General features: G+C 50.7%; 6 protein-coding genes across 6 annotated transcripts; 3 read left to right on the top strand and 3 right to left on the bottom strand.

Moving 5' to 3' along the window:
• Positions 1 to 1,826: 1,826 nt before the first annotated feature.
• Positions 1,827 to 3,630, bottom strand: CC77DRAFT_938361 (hypothetical protein; the record flags this gene model as incomplete). The annotated part of the gene is made up of 3 exons (XM_018534606.1): positions 1,827 to 2,522; positions 2,584 to 3,493; positions 3,542 to 3,630. 3 exons carry the CDS (start codon positions 3,628 to 3,630, stop codon positions 1,827 to 1,829), a joined length of 1,695 nt encoding a protein of 564 aa, XP_018384614.1.
• Positions 3,631 to 4,801: 1,171 nt separating this feature from the next.
• CC77DRAFT_991209 (hypothetical protein) lies at positions 4,802 to 6,111 on the bottom strand (the record flags this gene model as incomplete). Its single annotated transcript, XM_018536344.1, has 3 exons — positions 4,802 to 5,353; positions 5,402 to 5,901; positions 5,950 to 6,111. The coding sequence occupies 3 exons, from the start codon at positions 6,109 to 6,111 to the stop codon at positions 4,942 to 4,944; spliced, it is 1,074 nt and encodes a 357-aa protein (XP_018384615.1). The 3' UTR covers positions 4,802 to 4,941.
• A 727-nt stretch (positions 6,112 to 6,838) lies between these two features.
• On the top strand, positions 6,839 to 8,998 carry CC77DRAFT_151219 (cytochrome P450). The gene has a single exon (XM_018530312.1). The coding sequence runs from the start codon at positions 7,095 to 7,097 to the stop codon at positions 8,700 to 8,702; it is 1,608 nt and encodes a 535-aa protein (XP_018384616.1). The 5' UTR covers positions 6,839 to 7,094; the 3' UTR covers positions 8,703 to 8,998.
• A 1,277-nt stretch (positions 8,999 to 10,275) lies between these two features.
• CC77DRAFT_151022 (hypothetical protein) lies at positions 10,276 to 11,350 on the bottom strand. The gene is made up of 2 exons (XM_018530311.1): positions 10,543 to 11,350; positions 10,276 to 10,490 (listed from the first exon to the last, which is right to left on the bottom strand). Exon 1 carries the CDS (start codon positions 11,013 to 11,015, stop codon positions 10,590 to 10,592), a length of 426 nt encoding a protein of 141 aa, XP_018384617.1. The 5' UTR covers positions 11,016 to 11,350; the 3' UTR covers positions 10,276 to 10,490; positions 10,543 to 10,589.
• Positions 11,351 to 12,152: 802 nt separating this feature from the next.
• On the top strand, positions 12,153 to 14,555 carry CC77DRAFT_1062366 (hypothetical protein; the record flags this gene model as incomplete). The annotated part of the gene is made up of 3 exons (XM_018528513.1): positions 12,153 to 12,168; positions 12,218 to 12,971; positions 13,019 to 14,555. 3 exons carry the CDS (start codon positions 12,153 to 12,155, stop codon positions 14,553 to 14,555), a joined length of 2,307 nt encoding a protein of 768 aa, XP_018384618.1.
• Positions 14,556 to 14,775: 220 nt separating this feature from the next.
• On the top strand, positions 14,776 to 16,860 carry CC77DRAFT_1050991 (sugar carrier protein A). The gene is made up of 5 exons (XM_018527646.1): positions 14,776 to 15,234; positions 15,286 to 15,491; positions 15,540 to 15,954; positions 16,004 to 16,535; positions 16,592 to 16,860. Exons 1-5 carry the CDS (start codon positions 15,038 to 15,040, stop codon positions 16,754 to 16,756), a joined length of 1,515 nt encoding a protein of 504 aa, XP_018384619.1. The 5' UTR covers positions 14,776 to 15,037; the 3' UTR covers positions 16,757 to 16,860.
• Positions 16,861 to 16,947: the final 87 nt, after the last annotated feature.

Below are 16,947 nucleotides of genomic sequence, written 5' to 3' on the forward strand. Positions count from 1 at the left end.
TACCTGATATCAACCCAGAGTGGATTTCCGGCGACATGACTTCCACCATACGCCGGATCGTCTTGAAAGACCAGACAGCGATGCTAGAGTGCTTGCTAGAATCTACGAAGTTGGATCCTATTATCAACACACCTATTGGCAGTTGGCGTTCTGGCAGTTTGATTCACTTTGCCGCCGCCTATGGGCGCGCTGAGGTTGTTGGACTTCTTCTCAAATACAAAAACGTCGACCCAAATCTGGTACCAGATTATTATGGACTCTCACCTATCAATATTGCAGCTTCACGTGGTCACTTCGGAACCGTGAAAAAGCTCCTTGAGAACCCTGGTATAATTCTGAACACCAAGATTGGGTACCGAGATCGTACGATAAACCCCCTGCTTCTTGCTTCCCGAAGGGGGCACGTGGAGATCGTACGATTAATGCTCAAAACCTTCGACAAACGGGGGCTTGATGTAAATGATACCGGCGGATCCTTTCACAACAGAACGTCTTTGCAAATCGCTGTATCCTATGGACATACGGAGGTCGTAAAGCTCTTGCTGCTTCGGCAGGATATCGATGTAAACCTGACCCTCGGAACGTCAGGCTTGAGCATGTGCCAGATAGCAGCACAGCGTGGGCATTCTCGGATATTGGGTCTGCTGCTTGGAGATTGCAGGACTGATCGCAGGCATGTAAGGAACAGTCGAGATTCGCTACTGTTCGAAGCGGTCAGCGAAGCACACTTGTTGTTAGTTGGGATCTTGCTCGATTACGACGAGGCTTCTCCCCAAGATACGCAACGCAAACTCTCCACACAGAAAAACATCGCAGGAAACCGTATCGATATTCTGGAGAAACTCCTAGTCGACATAGCGTTCCGTGAACACTGCATGAAATATGAAAGGGCGAATCTTTGGCACGTGGCCGCAAAAACCAATAGTTTGAAACTCGCGATGCTCCTCCTTGAACACGCCCAGAGGAACGAAGGAATGCACCACCCTGCCTTGGACGTCAACCGCGGAGAGGGCATGAATGGTACGCCGCTACATATTGCGGTAGAATCTGCAAGGATCGGCATCGTAGAGCTCCTACTTCATCACAAGGATATCGACATCAACATCACTCCGAAAGGATGGTATGGGGATTCTGCCTTACAGAGAGCAAAAACGTACAGCCAACAGTCTTGGAGACCTAGGGAAGCGATGATTTACATAAGAGATCTTTTGGAAGCCAATGGGGCTCAGGGTGCGTCGCGCAAACGAAACGACGACACGAACAACCTCGTTCTCCCGTCCTTACTCACCCAAGCGGAGGACTCAAACAATCTCGTACTGCCATCCTCATTCGGGCGTGCGGAGCACAAGGACTCTCATTCAGCCAAGGTAGATGAGAATCTGAGACAGAGCACTCATGCGTCATGGGCTTCAATTGTTGGGATCCAAGACAATGGCGTTGGGTCTGAAGAGATGAATAGAGGCGACAATGTGTTGGGCGACATGACCCCTACGTCTTCAGACGACTGGTTGGAAGAAGACCCTGACGTAATTTTCGATGAGTGGATGCACTTCGACGGTGAGGAAATGATCGAAGATAATCGCTCAGAGATGCTGGATTAGGGAACGTTCTGTAAAGCGCTTGTTGGTTCCGTTTCCCCCCTGAAGAACGCGTTATGTAGTACTCGAAAGATGCCTTCGCTTGGGTGTGGTGGGTCCGTTCGTCCTACAAGATTCTGAGGAACAGCGAATGAATGAATGCATGCACAAGAAGACTGGTAAAGTACATGTCTATATACATTCTAGGTCAAATATCCACAGCGAAAGTAACCAAGCGTAATCTATCTCTCAACCCATGCGATCATCCCAGACACATGCGACATCGCTCGTCTCATCGCCCCGCCAGACATTTCCCGGGACATTCTTTGCCGCAACAGCAGCTCTTAGCTGTGTACCTAGATCAGGCGGGCCAGAGCCGATGACTTGGGTTCTTCCCTGTTCGACTGTCTCGCTCATGAAGGTATCGACCAGAGAAGGAACATCAGGACGCGCATTGTTTAGCCATGTGATTCTGAAGTTAGGGCACTGACGGCTCAGTTCCTCAACTCGGCGGTCGAAAGGCATGGTGTCAATAGAAGTTGCTTGAGACAGTGAATCGCTATCACCAAAATCGTTGCCTTTGTCCACAGGAGGTTGCCAAGAGGCTTGTTGATGCTTTCTTGGGTCAGGCCGAGTCACAAAGATGTTGATCCTGAAGCGCTTCTTTGCCTCAACCGATACTATCGGTGCCTTCTCTAGCTTGTCCTCATTGTAGGGCGAATCTGCCTGGGATCTATCGAGTTGTGACTTCAGATATGCCAACTCAGAGGCAATCCATGCAAGGTTCTCCAGGTGTCGCACAGTCCAGACTAGTTCGATGTTGCGCGCGGGAGAAGCGTCGCTTAACGCTTTCATGATAACGGGCAGGGTGTACGTGATTCCTGTGCCACCAGAGATGGCGAGGATGTTTGAGAAATCGTCATTCATGATAGCGCTGCCGTATGGCTAAATGAAGGCATACGAAGTCAGTGTATGTCTTGCATGCAATTCTTACTGAAACACTTACGCCCATCATAATAACTGGTGTCGACGCTTCACGGCGTGGGTAGCAGTTGGCGGCCGATTCAGCGAGAGCGGCGAGTTTGGCGGTTTCGCCATTGCAAGCGCGGATGATGTAGGTATGGCTCTGAATTGGGGAGGAGCTTGTAGGGTTGGATGCTGGGGTGAAAGGATGCGATTGCCAGATGTTGAGCGCGGGAAACGTGAGGTAGAAGTGTTGCCCGATTTCCCACGCTTTATGGGGGTGAGCAAACGTCATCCTTACAATCGTTCCAGTTGGATCTTTAAATGTCTCCATGGTTGTAGGAATAGAGCGGAAGCCGAAACCAAGACCTCCATCTTTGTACCCAGTGTGTATGAGCCATGTGCGAATTGTGCGCATCACGAGGTCGAACCCCATAATGGCCAAAGATGCGATCATCCAACATGACAGCTTCTCCCAATGGCCCCAGCAAGCCCCCAGATAAAGGCCAGCGACGACGAGATGTGATTTGCGGAAGAACTCATAACCCGTCCAGCGGATTACTGGCCTGAGACTGAAGACGAATAAGAAAGTGATGAACCCTTGCGCGACACAGCCCCAGATCATGTACTTCTGACTGATCCATTCGTTGTACGTTGTTGGTTGCGGCTGGTATAGCTTTCCTTCGACAATGGTCCAGATAATGGCATGTACGAACGATTGGACAAGGATGATGCGGCCCGTCCAGCGGTGCAAGAAGTTGAAGCTCTGATATGGAATGCCGGTGAGCATACTGAGAATAGAGTCGCGGCTACAGAGGGCGATAGTCAAAGGAGTCAAAGCGAATGCAAAGGCACCCACGCGATCGGCAAAGCCGCCAATGCCGCTTCGGGTGTTGTGCAAGTTTGTGCCTTTGACAGGTGTAATCCAAGTTTTGTAAGTGATACCGGCAAATCTTTCGAAAGTTAGTCGTATTGTATTTGTCATTGGAAACTTGACTCACGAGAAAGCTGTCAAATAAGCACATAGCAACGCCAAGATCAGAACCTGCAGCCTTGTAGTATATTTGAATACTTTCGAGCATTCAGGCATGAGGTGTCGGCGTATGGTAGAGGATCCTAGACTGACTAGGCGGTACAAGAGGCTCTGCTTCACACCATCCCTTCTTTGCGGTCGGATCAGTCGAGACAAGAGCGTCAGAAGTAAGAGCGCGCCGAGGACAGCCCATAGAACGAAGGTGAAAATCATCGAGGTGTAGTGGTTGCCGTAAACGGCATCGAGATACTCGCACGATCCAGCATCGTTTGTACATGGAAAATTGCGGACCGCATAGCCCCAGTAGTCGATTGTATATTCAACATCAGAGTCGGTTTGTATGTGACGGGCGGCCAGCACGTTAGCGGTCGAGTTGGAAAACATCGTAATGAGAGGACGCAGCACAGCTGCAAAGAAAGAAGAATAAGAACAGGAAAGAACGGTATGATATGGTCAAATACGCGGTGACATCGTGATGGCATAGATGAGGAGGATGTCCAGTTAATAACCTAACACTGTACCCAAATTTCGCGGGTTCCACTACGTAATTGGACCAAGCCTTGTCGTGCGGTTGGCAAGATGTGGGTTCCGCTGTCAAGTTCCTTCGAGTCGAACGTCCAATCGTAGTTTTTCCGTTCCTGGCCCTGAGACAAAACGTTACCCACATACCCGTACTCATGGCACCGATTGTTTAGGAGCGCGGAACGAACACCCGGAACAACATGGAGCTGCCGATAAAAGGAAAGTCGTGGTAGATGGCTTTGGTGAAGTCGCATGAAGACCTTGATACTACGATGCGACACATGCGTCAGGCGGCTGACGGAAATATTGATGAAACTTTCGAGTGGATGCCCGATCTTGGTGAAGACAGCTAAAATATTGAGCATAGGAGCAGGCCACAAGTGGGTTTCTTCCATATCCCTTGATCGTTACAATTGCTTTGCGTAAGCACATGCCTTTGACACTTTGGCGCTTTTACCGTGCATTCGCATATCGCAGGGACCCGAATGTGCGCAATCCCATAGGAAACCCGGTGGTTGGTTCTCGATTCGGCCACCATAGTTGTGACAGCGGCATAGTAGCGGGGCGATGCTGATGGTTTGACGATGGAAGGGAAACGTGAAACAGGCGGGAGGTGCCTGTGCCTGTGCTTCGGCTATCGGCAACGAACCGTGGCGCTACGGCTATATACGACTAAGTGTCGCGTCATCCATAATTTACATACCACGCCGCAGACACAGCTATTACACGCATCTCAACATTGCAGTACTTTCATCTCATATAAAATCGTTACTGATATTCCGAGCTCATGTCGTGCTCACCGGCAGTATTCCTTCGCAACGTCTGTGGCTGCTCCGATGCAACGCATCAACTGCTCATACCACCATCCCTCTCTTGCCTATCAAGAGACTCTCGGTCACCTTGGCCTGCATCTCCAGGTATGGTTTCTTGCTGATCTGAGGCATCAACGCGGTGCTGCCGTCCCATCGGTCTGAGCCATAGGTGGCTCGTATTGTCATCTAGCCGCTCGAATCCATCATCGCTCACTACCCTCACACCAGCGGACTTCGATTCAGTGTTCGCAGACTTCTTCCCTGGGCCATAAGGTGTTGGTGTAGATCGGCGGAGGAGTGGATGCATCAGGGGAACACAGGCAAGAACCACGGCAAGACAGGGCTCTAGACAGCTGAAAATATTGGCTCTCGGGATTGTGAAGGTAATATCTGAAAAGTCCATACTGGACAAGACAGAGATGCGAAGGGCGCTGATGATGCACGTACTGTTCCCGTTAGACCATGGTTCGGACTGAAATCTTGCTGTAACTTACAAGATACCCAGGCCAAAAACGGTAACGAGGGCCACTCTCTTGTACATAGCCATCTGGAGGTGGTAAAGAGCGTGCATGGGTAAGAGAAGCACTATAACATCAGTGACGACGTTGATGACTCCACTGATCGTGAACGACATGACCTGGTCGCCGCAAGTTCCTCCAGGAATCGTTTTGTCCCAATTGAACGCGATAGGCCGGCAGATCAAACAGCCAGCAAGAATCGTTCCGATTGTCCAAGCAATAAGGATAGCCATGGTTACGTAGGAGCCCCAAACAACCCATCGAATTGGGAAAATAAAAACATACAGAGTAAGGATCGACATCTTGGTACAAGCGAGGCTGAGAACCCAGAGAAACTGCAAGGGCATAATGATTTGCGAGAGCTTGGTGATAGGTTCCAGGCCGTATTCTGCTACGATATCCTTCACGTGCCCGTAGCCAATGCCAGCGTGGAAGACACCAGTGATGCTGATTGCTTGCAAGCCAACGGCAAAAATCTAGACCTGATTAGTGGTAGTCACGATTGCTAACTCTAGGCTTCTTACACAGGCAATGATGATGAGATAGTCGGCGGGTGTCCATCTTTTGCGGGCAATCTTGTGGGCAGTCAAGCGCAAGACAACGGCGAGGACGGCAAGAAAGGAGAAAGAGAATGCCACACCTAGGACAGCCTTTTGGTCATGAGTATCGACAGGAAATGTGGCCATGTTGTGCAGACCCTCCAGAATGAGACTCTGCACTACCCGCAATCACGGGTGCGGTGTTGTGGTATAAAGGTTTTGGCGGTGGAACAAGAGGGCAATGCTGTCGACAAGGTAGGAACATGCTCAGCTGGCGATGTTTCATTGTGAAGCTTGGTAATCCTGTATGCGGGTCTCATATCTAGAGATGTTTGCAGTGCTAATCAAGAAAACCCTTGGCTTCTTCCCACAGGACTTCAACAAGAGCCTTGTGCGAGCTTGAAGGGCCGTTCTCTCCCCCAGTTTGGGCGCTTAATCTGACTGATACATCACCCACACCACTAAAGGTGCGACTACAGGAGTCCCATCCGGCTAGACTCCCATCACATATCTTGTCAAGCGTCGTATATCTCATGCTGGTCGGATGCGCAACAGTTATCTCCTCGTGTAAAAGACCACAGATAGATCTGTGTATGTGATCCTGGTCGAATCTGCGCATTCCGCTCCCGGACCGGGAGGAAGAGACGGGCCTACTGCAAAGACGCCGGATAGTGCGTGTGATGTGACATGAAGAGTCTCGCCATCCGTATTCCGAGCATGTTCATACAGGGATTCTCTGCCCTTTCTCAAATCACGAGATATCTAATGGCTGCTGACAAGTAGTCCCTCGATAGCCCAAGAAGGTCTTCGATATTCCCAACTTCCATTTTGGGAGCGATGGCGGTACCTGCAATGTCAGTCTAGTTGAATGTAAAGATATCCGCCATACGCGCTACCAGGGGCATTCCGCCGAGACGCTATTATCAAAACTCGATACTTTCGTTATCGCAATCTCGGATGGGCCGTGACATGGGTCACCGGGGATGTTGTTGCCGAATATCACTCTGCCTAACTTATTCAGGATAAGGCTCTTCAAGCAGAAACTTGAGTAATGTCGTGCATGTTATCCGCCTTCTTGGGCTTTCAAGTAGTTGCATCTCCCACAGCTTTCAAGGGTTGATCTTTCAGCCATGTCCAACCTTATTGCGACCGTCCTTTTGGCCGTGAGCGCCCTGGCAGCACTCTACCTCTACACCAACAACAAGAGCCAGAATGCATTCCAAAAGCCCCTCCTTAAGCTTCCCCTTATTAGTGATCTTCACAGCTCTCCGATCGAGAAACCACTGATAAACTGGAGCGCTTGGTCTAAACAATACGGACCGATTACAGTTCCCAAGCTGTTTGGAATTGTACCCATTGTCGTACTCAATTCGTACGAGGCCGTCACTGAACTGTTCAGTCGTCGCAGTCAATGGTACAGCAACCGGCCGACTTCCGTAAGCATGGAGATGATTACGGGGGCCGCCCCAGGCTGTTCTCGATTTACGCTGATGCACGATTATGACGATCATCTCAAGCTGCATCATCGCATCCTGTCACCAAGCCTGGGTGCGCCTGCAGCGGCCAAATTCCAGCCGCTGATGGAACTCGAGGCCAAGCAACTGCTCTTTGACCTCGCTACTGCCTTAAGGAAGTCCACAGACGGTTCCACAATTACTACGAAGATCATCTACCCTTTACTCGAGCGAACCCAGTCTAGCGTCATCCTTGCCCTTCATTATGGCCTCCGCATACCCAAGTTCGAAGAGCCACTTCTCCATGAGGTTATTGCCATCCAAGCGAAAGTCACTCACCTTGCCGCAAATCCTCAGCTTCCAGATCTTGTGCCCTTCCTTCGTTACTTGCCCGCCTTCATCTCCCCGTGGCAAAAATATGCTGACAAGCTCTACGCTTCTCAGGTTGATCTGTATATGCGCCTATTTCGCCACGGTAAGGGCGCACCGGGTTGGAATGCAACAAAGCAAGCCATCACAACCGCATCAAAACACGCTCCTGTGGACTCACCAGTATCAGATCTCGACCTTGCCTTCACGCTCGCGACATCTATTCAGGGCGGGATGGAAACGTCACCGCGCCAATTACTCTGGCTCTTTGTCGCAGCTATACAGAATCCCGTTGTTTTGACCCGTGCGCATGAAGTTCTAGACCAGTTCGTTGGCCGCGAACGGCTTCCTAGATTCTCGGACCGGAACAACCTCGTCTACGTTGACGCTGTCGCACATGAACTGTTCCGCTGGCGGCCTATCTCTCCAGGGTCTATTCCACGGCGTGCGGACCGTACGGACGAATTCGATGGCGTGAAGATTGCCAAAGGCGTAACCATCATGGCAAACGCATGGGCCATTGGCCGCGATGAGGTGGTTTTTGACGCTTCACTTGGTGACGCGCAAGATTTTGTCCCTGAGCGCTGGTTACGCAATGGAAAGCTTCGCGGCGACCTTCCACTTCCTGTGTTTGGCCAGGGTCGAAGGATTTGCCAAGGAAAGCGTGTTGCTACAGACGGAACTTTTATGAACATCGCGCATCTTCTCTGGGCGTTCGATGTGGAGGCTCTAGAGGGCGAGGAGGTGGATCCGTGGGAGATGAGAGTTGTTGGCTTCATGACTGAGCCTAAGCCTTTCAAATTCCGCCTCAAGCCTAGGGGGAAATGGGTGCTTGATGTGGTGAGTAAGGAATGGTACAGTACCGAAAAGAGTTTAGAAGAGGTGATGGGTATATCTCATGACGTTGAGAAGTAGCATTGAAGTTTGGTCTTCCTCCACCATGTTTGAGCCTCTCCATACCTATTTGAACTCTAATCTTTCCACATCGGAAAATGGAAGCGGCAAGATCTCTGGATAGAGAACGACATCTGCAACGGCTCGACGGCCGATGCCCCACAGAGTCACTTGAGTGGCCGTCAGGGTTTTTGCTGGTTCTGTACCTCTCAAACCCTCCCTAGTTCGTGGTGGGATAGTTCATCTTAGATAACATGCCAAGTGGATAGAGCATACCCGCTGACAGTATGGTCAACTGTAGCTTCGGGGCCTTCGATGGATTAGTGTGCGCGCGATTTGACTCTTTCGGCAGCGCGAGTGAGTTGTCAGGAAGAAATTTACGATGTCTGCGCATCGCCTATTCCGTGATCGTCTTTGGCGAGGGACGGCCTCGACTGCTGAGTCGTGTTTGCGGCCCGATCCTGTTCATCGCCAATCATAACCTTGCGGTGTGATCGAAAGGAGATTCAGCCTAGCCATGGCATGCAGGTCCGCTCGAACGAACGTATGCACTAACAAGACCTGTGCAAGAGAATGTCTTGGCGGACTGATGCCTAGGGTCTGGGTTGCAGCGAATGGATTCCGGAGTGCTTGTAGTCCTGGCGACCCTGCGGCGGCATACAGGCAGCACGACGTTCTCAAATGGAACATACCTAGGTATCATGTTGGGCATATGGATACTCCTAACGTGGTGGTATCCGGGTAGCTATACAGTAGTTCGGAACAGGATGGTGGCTCTGCAAAAGACCTTGGAGGCCACCGACAGCCTAACGTTTGGGTTGTGTCCTCCAGAGATACCGGCTGCCTCTTCCGTCGTTACTGTAACAGTACCGATTACAACAACGTCTTAGGAGCTATCTGGCGTAATTGGTAAATTTGGGGCAGACGAGCTTCTTCGCAAGAATGAGTTAGCGACATAACATAAGGCGCAACCAAAGTGCGAAGACATTTAATAATGATGAATCTGTGTCAACAAACAAGAACATGATGGACAGAAAGGTTAGACATATACTGGGTAAGCAGCAAAGTAATCAGCTTGTAGTGCTAATTGGGTATCGAATTCTCGATTCTAGGCGCGCTGGTGCGACGCGTTCTGAGAACCCGTTGTGATTCAATTCCGACCGTCAGCCTCGCATGTAAGCCTCGTGCTCAGACTTTCGTTTTGTGCCGCTGTGTCGAAACATGCAGGTGTTATCCGCTTAATAGCAGCGGGCTGATGTTGCCGAGCGAAAGCGAATTCCAAGATTCTACGGCTCTCTAATGACGTTCTGACGTGTGTTCGGAAACTCCGCATCTATCTCTGTATACTCTGCCCCTCTTCTGCACAATACTGTACAGTCGGCTCTATTTGCACAGCTGAGTCGATTTTCCTACTGCCTGGGCGCGTTCAAGGGCGCCTAGACCCACCCGCCTGGCGACACGGATGTCGAACGCGACGGCAAGGTTTCGTCAAGCGCATTAATAGCCTATCGCTGAAACAACCGGAAAAACCAACCATGGACGAGCGCAACTTCGCAGGTTGGGTAGCATCTGCAGCTCATATGCATCTCCCCTGGTGATTGGAACCAGCCTCGTTATTCTTTATCAAACTGCAACTTTCTACAGTCACTTGAGCCACCCCCTCGCGTGTTGTCGGAGACGTCAGAGCATCTTCATGTACGAAACAACCAGGAGAATCAAACCCTTGGGGTCGTTAACTGTATTGATAGTAGATCGCGCATTCCTCCGATAGAAGCCAGTGACCGTTGTGCTTTGTCTCGTTGACATACCCTGTTATATCAATGTCAGACCATCCATACACTGCGAGTACGCGGCGACTCACCTAAAATTCCATCCGCCTCTAGCTACGCACGTGTGCGCCTCTGCAGTTTACATGAAATTGCTCTCCTCGCCCATGAGTACCACCCGGGTCTTCTCCGTTATCGCAATGGTTTCCTCGTCCTCTTTAATCCGCTGCCCACCTGGACCGTTCATCACCGCTAGGCATTGCTGGACGTGCAGCTCATCGCGGAAAACCATCTCTCCAATTGCGTCCCAATCTACATCCTTAGGCGACCCGACCAGGACGACTGGCGCATCTGGATCCGCTCGTCCTCTGCTTGATGTGACAGCGCCCAACCGGTCACCAGCCCCAGTCTTGACGCGCACTATGTAACGCAACCTTAGAGACTGCGGTGGGTGCATCTCAAACACTTCTTTGATCAATGGTACATGCGTTTCTTCCATATAAGATCGAAAGTGCTCCGGAGTAACATCTGGACGGCGCAGATAGAAATAAATAACCGATATCGGCATGTTGTTGTTCTGGAAGGCAGGAAAAGAATCTAATCTCGGGATGCCGAGCGATCGTATCGTGGTAGGCTGGAGTAAATGCGGTAGGAGAACACCGCACGCGACGAGAAAGCTAAAGTATGTTGCAGAAAGGGGGCGTCTCGGGGCATGCCTGCGTTAACAAATCACACAACAGTTCAAGCTTTTCAGGAGCTAGATGAGACCTGCTTATCATAATGGACGACGATACCCTACGAGTGGGACAACAACACACACTGACCGTGCGGAAGCCTTGCACGGATGACAAGACGAATTGGGCGACTGCGACAACGTTGCGCCCTGTTGGGGACAGTGGGTAGTGGGTCTGTGAACAACGTTTCGCGCCGGAGATGTCTCCGGCACCAGGGTCAGACTCCCATTCGCTTCTCATTGTTCTCCTTACTCTCGAATTCCCGCATCTAAGTGGTGCTGCGGACAGACGTGCAGCCTCACGCAGTGCCGCAAAGTAAAGAGATGGTTCGGGAAACTTGGCAGGAAGTCGCTCTCGAGGATCAGTCCATCGTTCCTTCAGTGGCTAGTTGCTTACGCGGTGCCTTGCAAGTTCCCCTTCACGTGCCCTTCGACAACCCTTGTGGAAGGTATCGTCGAAACTCTCTTTCGCGATTGCGCATGATTCAGGACGGGAAACTATTCCGATGCGCACTGCTCATGAAAACGCTCAGGTGATGGTAAAGAAGGTGCCGCGCAGACGCTCCACGAGTCTTATAGCGGGAATTGGCAAGTACTTCGTGACCCTTGTACGCTCGAGTAGCCGGCTAAAAAGCAAACCGGAAATGATCAAGTCCACATCCTCCGCTGGGTACCATTTGCTCGATATGGTAGCTTCTCTGGATGGGCTCTCAGTTGTTGATCGCTGTAGTGTCTTGAGCCGTACCCCGCAGCGCGAGGGGCATCGGGCAATCTGGTACCGAACTGTCCGTCCATACAGTCCTCCACACTCCTAGCATCGCCCACGGGCCGGACCGCATATCCGAGTGCTATGATGGCGTTCTTGAATATCTTGGGAACTACAGAAAATGACACCACCAGACGTGGCTTGAAGTCATCAATCAACTATTCTATAGATCATTCCAAGCATCTGAGTTCAAGGACAAAGCCAAGATGAAATTCCGCGATGGTATGGGTCTATACGGCCCAAGTAATTTTCACTGCTTACAACTGCATAGGGATGTGGCTGGTCAACGACCGTTTCACAGTTCAACATGCGGAAGAAGTTTATACCGTCACGCCTCACGAAAACAACAAAGCGGTCACACTCTTATGTCCAAGTAGGAAGATCTTCACTAGAGGTGACACTTTGAATCTGAGCACCATCTCCATCGACATCGAGGCTCAATTTGATGGCGTTATTTCGCTCGAAGCCACGCACTTCGCTGGTACCAGGCGTCTAGGTCCAAACTTTGATCTATACCCAGCAGGCAAACCCAACTGTACGGGTGAGATTAGCAAGACTGAGAAGGGAACTACGGTCGTTTCAGGCGGATTGAGCGCGACTGTTAGCTCTAATGAACATACGTTCGACATCAAATTCCATGCAACGGACGGGTCAAAGACGTTGACTTCACTTCTCAACCGAAGCGTCGGGCTAGCGTACTCACCAGCCCTTAGCACACCCAAGCTTGTGGAAGATCTGAGTGCACATAAACATTATATGTTCACTCAGACTGAGTTGGGTGTTGGGGAAACTATTCACGGCCTAGGTGAACGTTTTGGTGCTTGGAACAAGATCGGTCAGAATGTCGAGGTATGGAACGAGGACGGGGGTACTTCAAGCGAGCAGGCGTACAAGAACGTGTCATTCTGGCTGAGCTCGAAGGGTTACGGTGTCTTCATCGATACACCCGACAAGATCGATATGGAGATCGGCAGCGAACGATGCTCAAGGTTACAGACTACAGTTGAGGGACAGCGTTTGAAATGGTGAGCATCGTGAACGGCTTCGATGATTTGCTTGGCTAATTTCTAAGGTACCTTATCTACGGACCAACTCCTAAAGAAGTGTTGACCAAGTACTCCATTCTCACTGGCAGATCGAATAGAGTTCCAGCTTGGTCGTACGGTCTCTGGCTCAGCACATCGTTTACGACATCGTACGATGAGCAGACTGTCCGTCATTTCGTCGAAAAGATGTCTGACTCCAAGATACCAGTCGAAGTGTTCCATTTTGATTGCTTTTGGCTCCGTGCTTTCCACTGGTGTGACTTCATCTGGGACCCCGAAAGCTTTTCAGACCCGGCGGGTCAGATCAAGCGCATGAAGGACGACGGACTTATTAACAAAGTCAGTGTTTGGACGAATCCCTACGTTGGTCAGGCAAGCCCTGTGTTTAAGTATGCTGCCGAGAAAGGCTATCTGCTGAAGAAGACGAACGGAGATGTGTGGCAGTGGGATCTTTGGCAGACTGGCATGGGGATCGTCGATTTTACAAATCCGGAGGCTTGCGATTGGTTCCGCGAGTGCATGGAGAAACTCTTCGATGTGGGTGTGAACTCTATCAAAACGGATTTCGGCGAACGTATACCCACGAAGAACGTCCAGTGGCACGACAAAAACGTAGATCCAAGTCGCATGCACAACTACTACGCTTTCATCTACAACAAGCTGGTCTATGAGGCAGTGCAGAAACGAGAGGGTGAGCACGAAGCGATATTATTCGCGCGCACGGCTTGTGCGGGATCACAGCGCTTTCCACTCCACTGGGGCGGTGATTGCGAATCGACACCTGCTGCACTCTCTGAATCAGTGCGCGGAGGGCTAAGTATCGGGCTTGCATCCTTCGCATTCTGGACAAGTGATATCGGTGGCTTCGAAGGAAGCCCACCACCTTGGATCTACAAGCGCTGGGTCGCCTTTGGACTGCTCAATTCCCACAGTCGACTTCACGGTTCGAACTCATACCGCGTGCCGTGGCTAGTCGACAACTCATCAGCGGAGCCTGAAAACTGCACTGAGGTCCTCCGACACTGGGTGCAGCTCAAGCGCAGCCTCATGCCATACCTCTTCGCACAGGCCGAAGAAAGCGTCGCTAATGGCTGGCCTACTAGCGTTCGTGCGACAGCTCTTGAGTTTCCAGATGACCCAACATCCTGGTATGTGGATCGCCAATTCTTTGTTGGCAGTCAGATCCTAGCTGCCCCTGTCTTCGAAGAAGACGGCAGCGTTGAGTACTACCTGCCACCCGGTCGTTGGTTCAGCTTTTGGGACGGCAAAGAAGTAAAGGGTGCCAGGTGGATCAAGGAGAAGTATGGCTTCCTCCAATTGCCGTTGTTTGTTAGAGAAGGCACTGTGTTGGTGCTCGGACAAGCACAAGGCGAGGGCGGCTTTGGCTATGACTGGCTCGTTACTGGTGGTGAAATTAGACTGTATGGCGTGAGGGAAGGTGACAAAGCGACTCTGGTGGATAACAAAGGCGAACAGAAGGGCGTCCTAGAGGTCAACGCCGATGGTGAGCTCAAGGGTATGGATGTACTGGGTGGGGATTGGAAGGTCTCAAAGCTAGGATAGGCAGGCGGGCCGGCCATCATGAGGGGCCATGCATCCTGTACTTGCGATCGTTCGTAGTGACGGGCTTCAAACATGAAGTAGAGCCGCTGTAACGGTGCTACATCAGCGAAGCGAGCCGGTGGCAGACGCTATCCATTGGCGGAAATTCAACATACCTCCCCGCACGCTACTGCACCCCAACATCCTTCGACTTGTTCCCCGGGTTTTACTCACTCAGATCAGCAAATAATTTTCTACCAGTGGACACCTCTAAAGCTTATGTATGAGCGCACAGTGGAAGCTAGGCGCGAACTTCCGGTTAAAATGCTTGTTACGCGAGGCTGCCCTGAAGATGTAACATGACCAGCATGCGTCGATGGCGCGAGTACATCATTGCTTGGGCCAATATATACCTGCTGCAGTAGCACGTTGATTTCAAGTGTTTTATCAGTATTCCGTACCTCATCCAGTCTTCGTTGTGTCGGTAGACGAAGGCAGCAAGCATGGGTCTCATTTTCAACATCGCCCTTGCGATCTTCGCCGGCACGGGCAGCTTCCTCTTCGGATATGATTCCGGAGTAATGACAATTGTCATTCAATCCCCAAACTTTCTTGCGTTTTTCGACACAAAGAAAACATCTCCAGTTATTGGAGCCATCAACGCAACTTTCTCAGGCGGAGCCTTCTTTGGTTCGATGATGTAAGAGAACGGCCTTGCGTAAAGTTCTCGACATATATTGACGAATGCTAGGGGAGGATTCACGATGGACAGATTCGGCCGCAGAAAAACGATCATGATGGGTGCTTTCATAAACCTGATTGGAGCGATACTTCAATGCGCTGCTCAAGATCTCGCTATGATTCTCGTCGGACGAATCTTGGCTGGGTGGGCAGTAGGTTTGATGTCTATGTCTGTGCCGATTTACCAGACTGAATGTGCTCATCCTAAAACACGAGGTCAGTACTTTTGAATCCGCTCCGAACTCCAATCACTCATATGCTTAGGTCTCATAACTGGTCTTACCCAGCAAATGATTGGTGTAGGTTTCATCGTCTCGACATGGGTTGGTTACGGCTCCTCGAAGGTACCCGCAACGTCGTCGTTCTCTTGGCGCTTTCCACTTGCCTTCCAATGCATTCCGTGTCTCATCATTCTATGCGGTATGCTGTTCTTCCCCGAATCACCGAGGTACCTGGTCGAGATCGATCGTGCAGACGACGCTCTGAGGGTACTTAAGAAACTGCACTACGATGGCACGAACGGCGAATGGATCCAGAACGAATTCAATGAAATCAAATTGACTATTGACGCTGAGAAGGCGATTACAGCGCCGGGCTGGAAGGTCATGTTCACTGTCCCGGTATGGCGGAAGAGACTCATGCATGCTACCCTGGTCCAGGTGTTTACGCAGATGACTGGGTATGTAATTTGCAAGTTCGTCAACGTAATCATACTAACTTGCTGTTAGCATCAACGTCATAGGCTACTACTCCACCATTCTCTACGAGAATTTGGGCATAGTCGGAGACCGCAACCTTCTCGTCACCAGCATCTACAACGTCGTCGGTCCTATATTCAACCTGTTCTTTATCGTCTTCCTTCTCGATCGCGTAGGCCGCAAGAAACCGCTTCTCTTCGGCACGATTGGTATTACCATCGCCCTTATCTGCGAGGCAATCATCGGATCTCAGGTTGAAGGCGCTACCGGTTCCCGAAGAGATTCGCTATCTGCTGCTGGAGTCTTCTTCTTGTTCCTAGTGTCATGCATCTTCAGTATGTCATTTGGCCCGATTTCCTGGGTATATGCCAGCGAAATCCTTCCACTGAGTATTCGTGGACGTGGGTCTGCCTTTGCGACTGCTTTCGGTAACTGGCTTGTTGGAACAGTGTGGAGTCAGGTGTCACCGATTGGGCTGGGTGAGATCACGTACAAGTTCTACTTCATCTTCGTGGCCTTCAACGTCTGTGTTACATTCCCCACCATCTGGTTTGTGTTCAAGGTATGTGCAAAATCCGAAAAGCTTAGGGAGGAAATAATCGTTGACATGTATTTCAGGAAACCAAGCAGCTTACTCTTGAGGAGATCGATCTGCTGTTTGGTGATCGTGCGCTCGGTACGCTTCCAGACAACTTGGACGATAAGCAAAGGGAGATAGAGCTGGAGAGGATCAATGCCGCGAAGCAGAAGCTTGCTGGCTCGAATGTGACTGCCGTACACTAGGTGACATCATCTAGGCTCACTCTGCCAATCGCCCTCGATCAAGGTGAGGCGCGTATTAATACACTTGCGCCAGGAAATACTGGCAGTATACAACGAGGTCTGGCACATGGTAGAATATACTCAAGTATGAGAAATATGCACATCCCAGGCGCCTTTTGGGCCGAGAAAAGCATGAGCACGTACATCTGTGT

This window comes from Alternaria alternata (genome assembly GCF_001642055.1).
Source record: "Alternaria alternata strain SRC1lrK2f unplaced genomic scaffold CC77scaffold_13, whole genome shotgun sequence".
NCBI lineage: Eukaryota > Fungi > Ascomycota > Dothideomycetes > Pleosporales > Pleosporaceae > Alternaria > Alternaria alternata.

Bases quoted from the DNA above. Each gene is read 5' to 3' on its own strand.
- CC77DRAFT_151219 (XM_018530312.1), top strand. From the start codon at position 7,095: ATGTCCAACCTTATTGCGACCGTCCTTTTGGCCGTGAGCGCCCTGGCA.
- CC77DRAFT_151022 (XM_018530311.1), bottom strand. From the start codon at position 11,015: ATGCCGATATCGGTTATTTATTTCTATCTGCGCCGTCCAGATGTTACT.
- CC77DRAFT_1050991 (XM_018527646.1), top strand. From the start codon at position 15,038: ATGGGTCTCATTTTCAACATCGCCCTTGCGATCTTCGCCGGCACGGGC. The intron at 15,235-15,285 runs GTAAGAGAACGG...GACGAATGCTAG, and splicing joins GCCTTCTTTGGTTCGATGAT to GGGAGGATTCACGATGGACA. The intron at 16,536-16,591 runs GTATGTGCAAAA...CATGTATTTCAG, and splicing joins CCATCTGGTTTGTGTTCAAG to GAAACCAAGCAGCTTACTCT.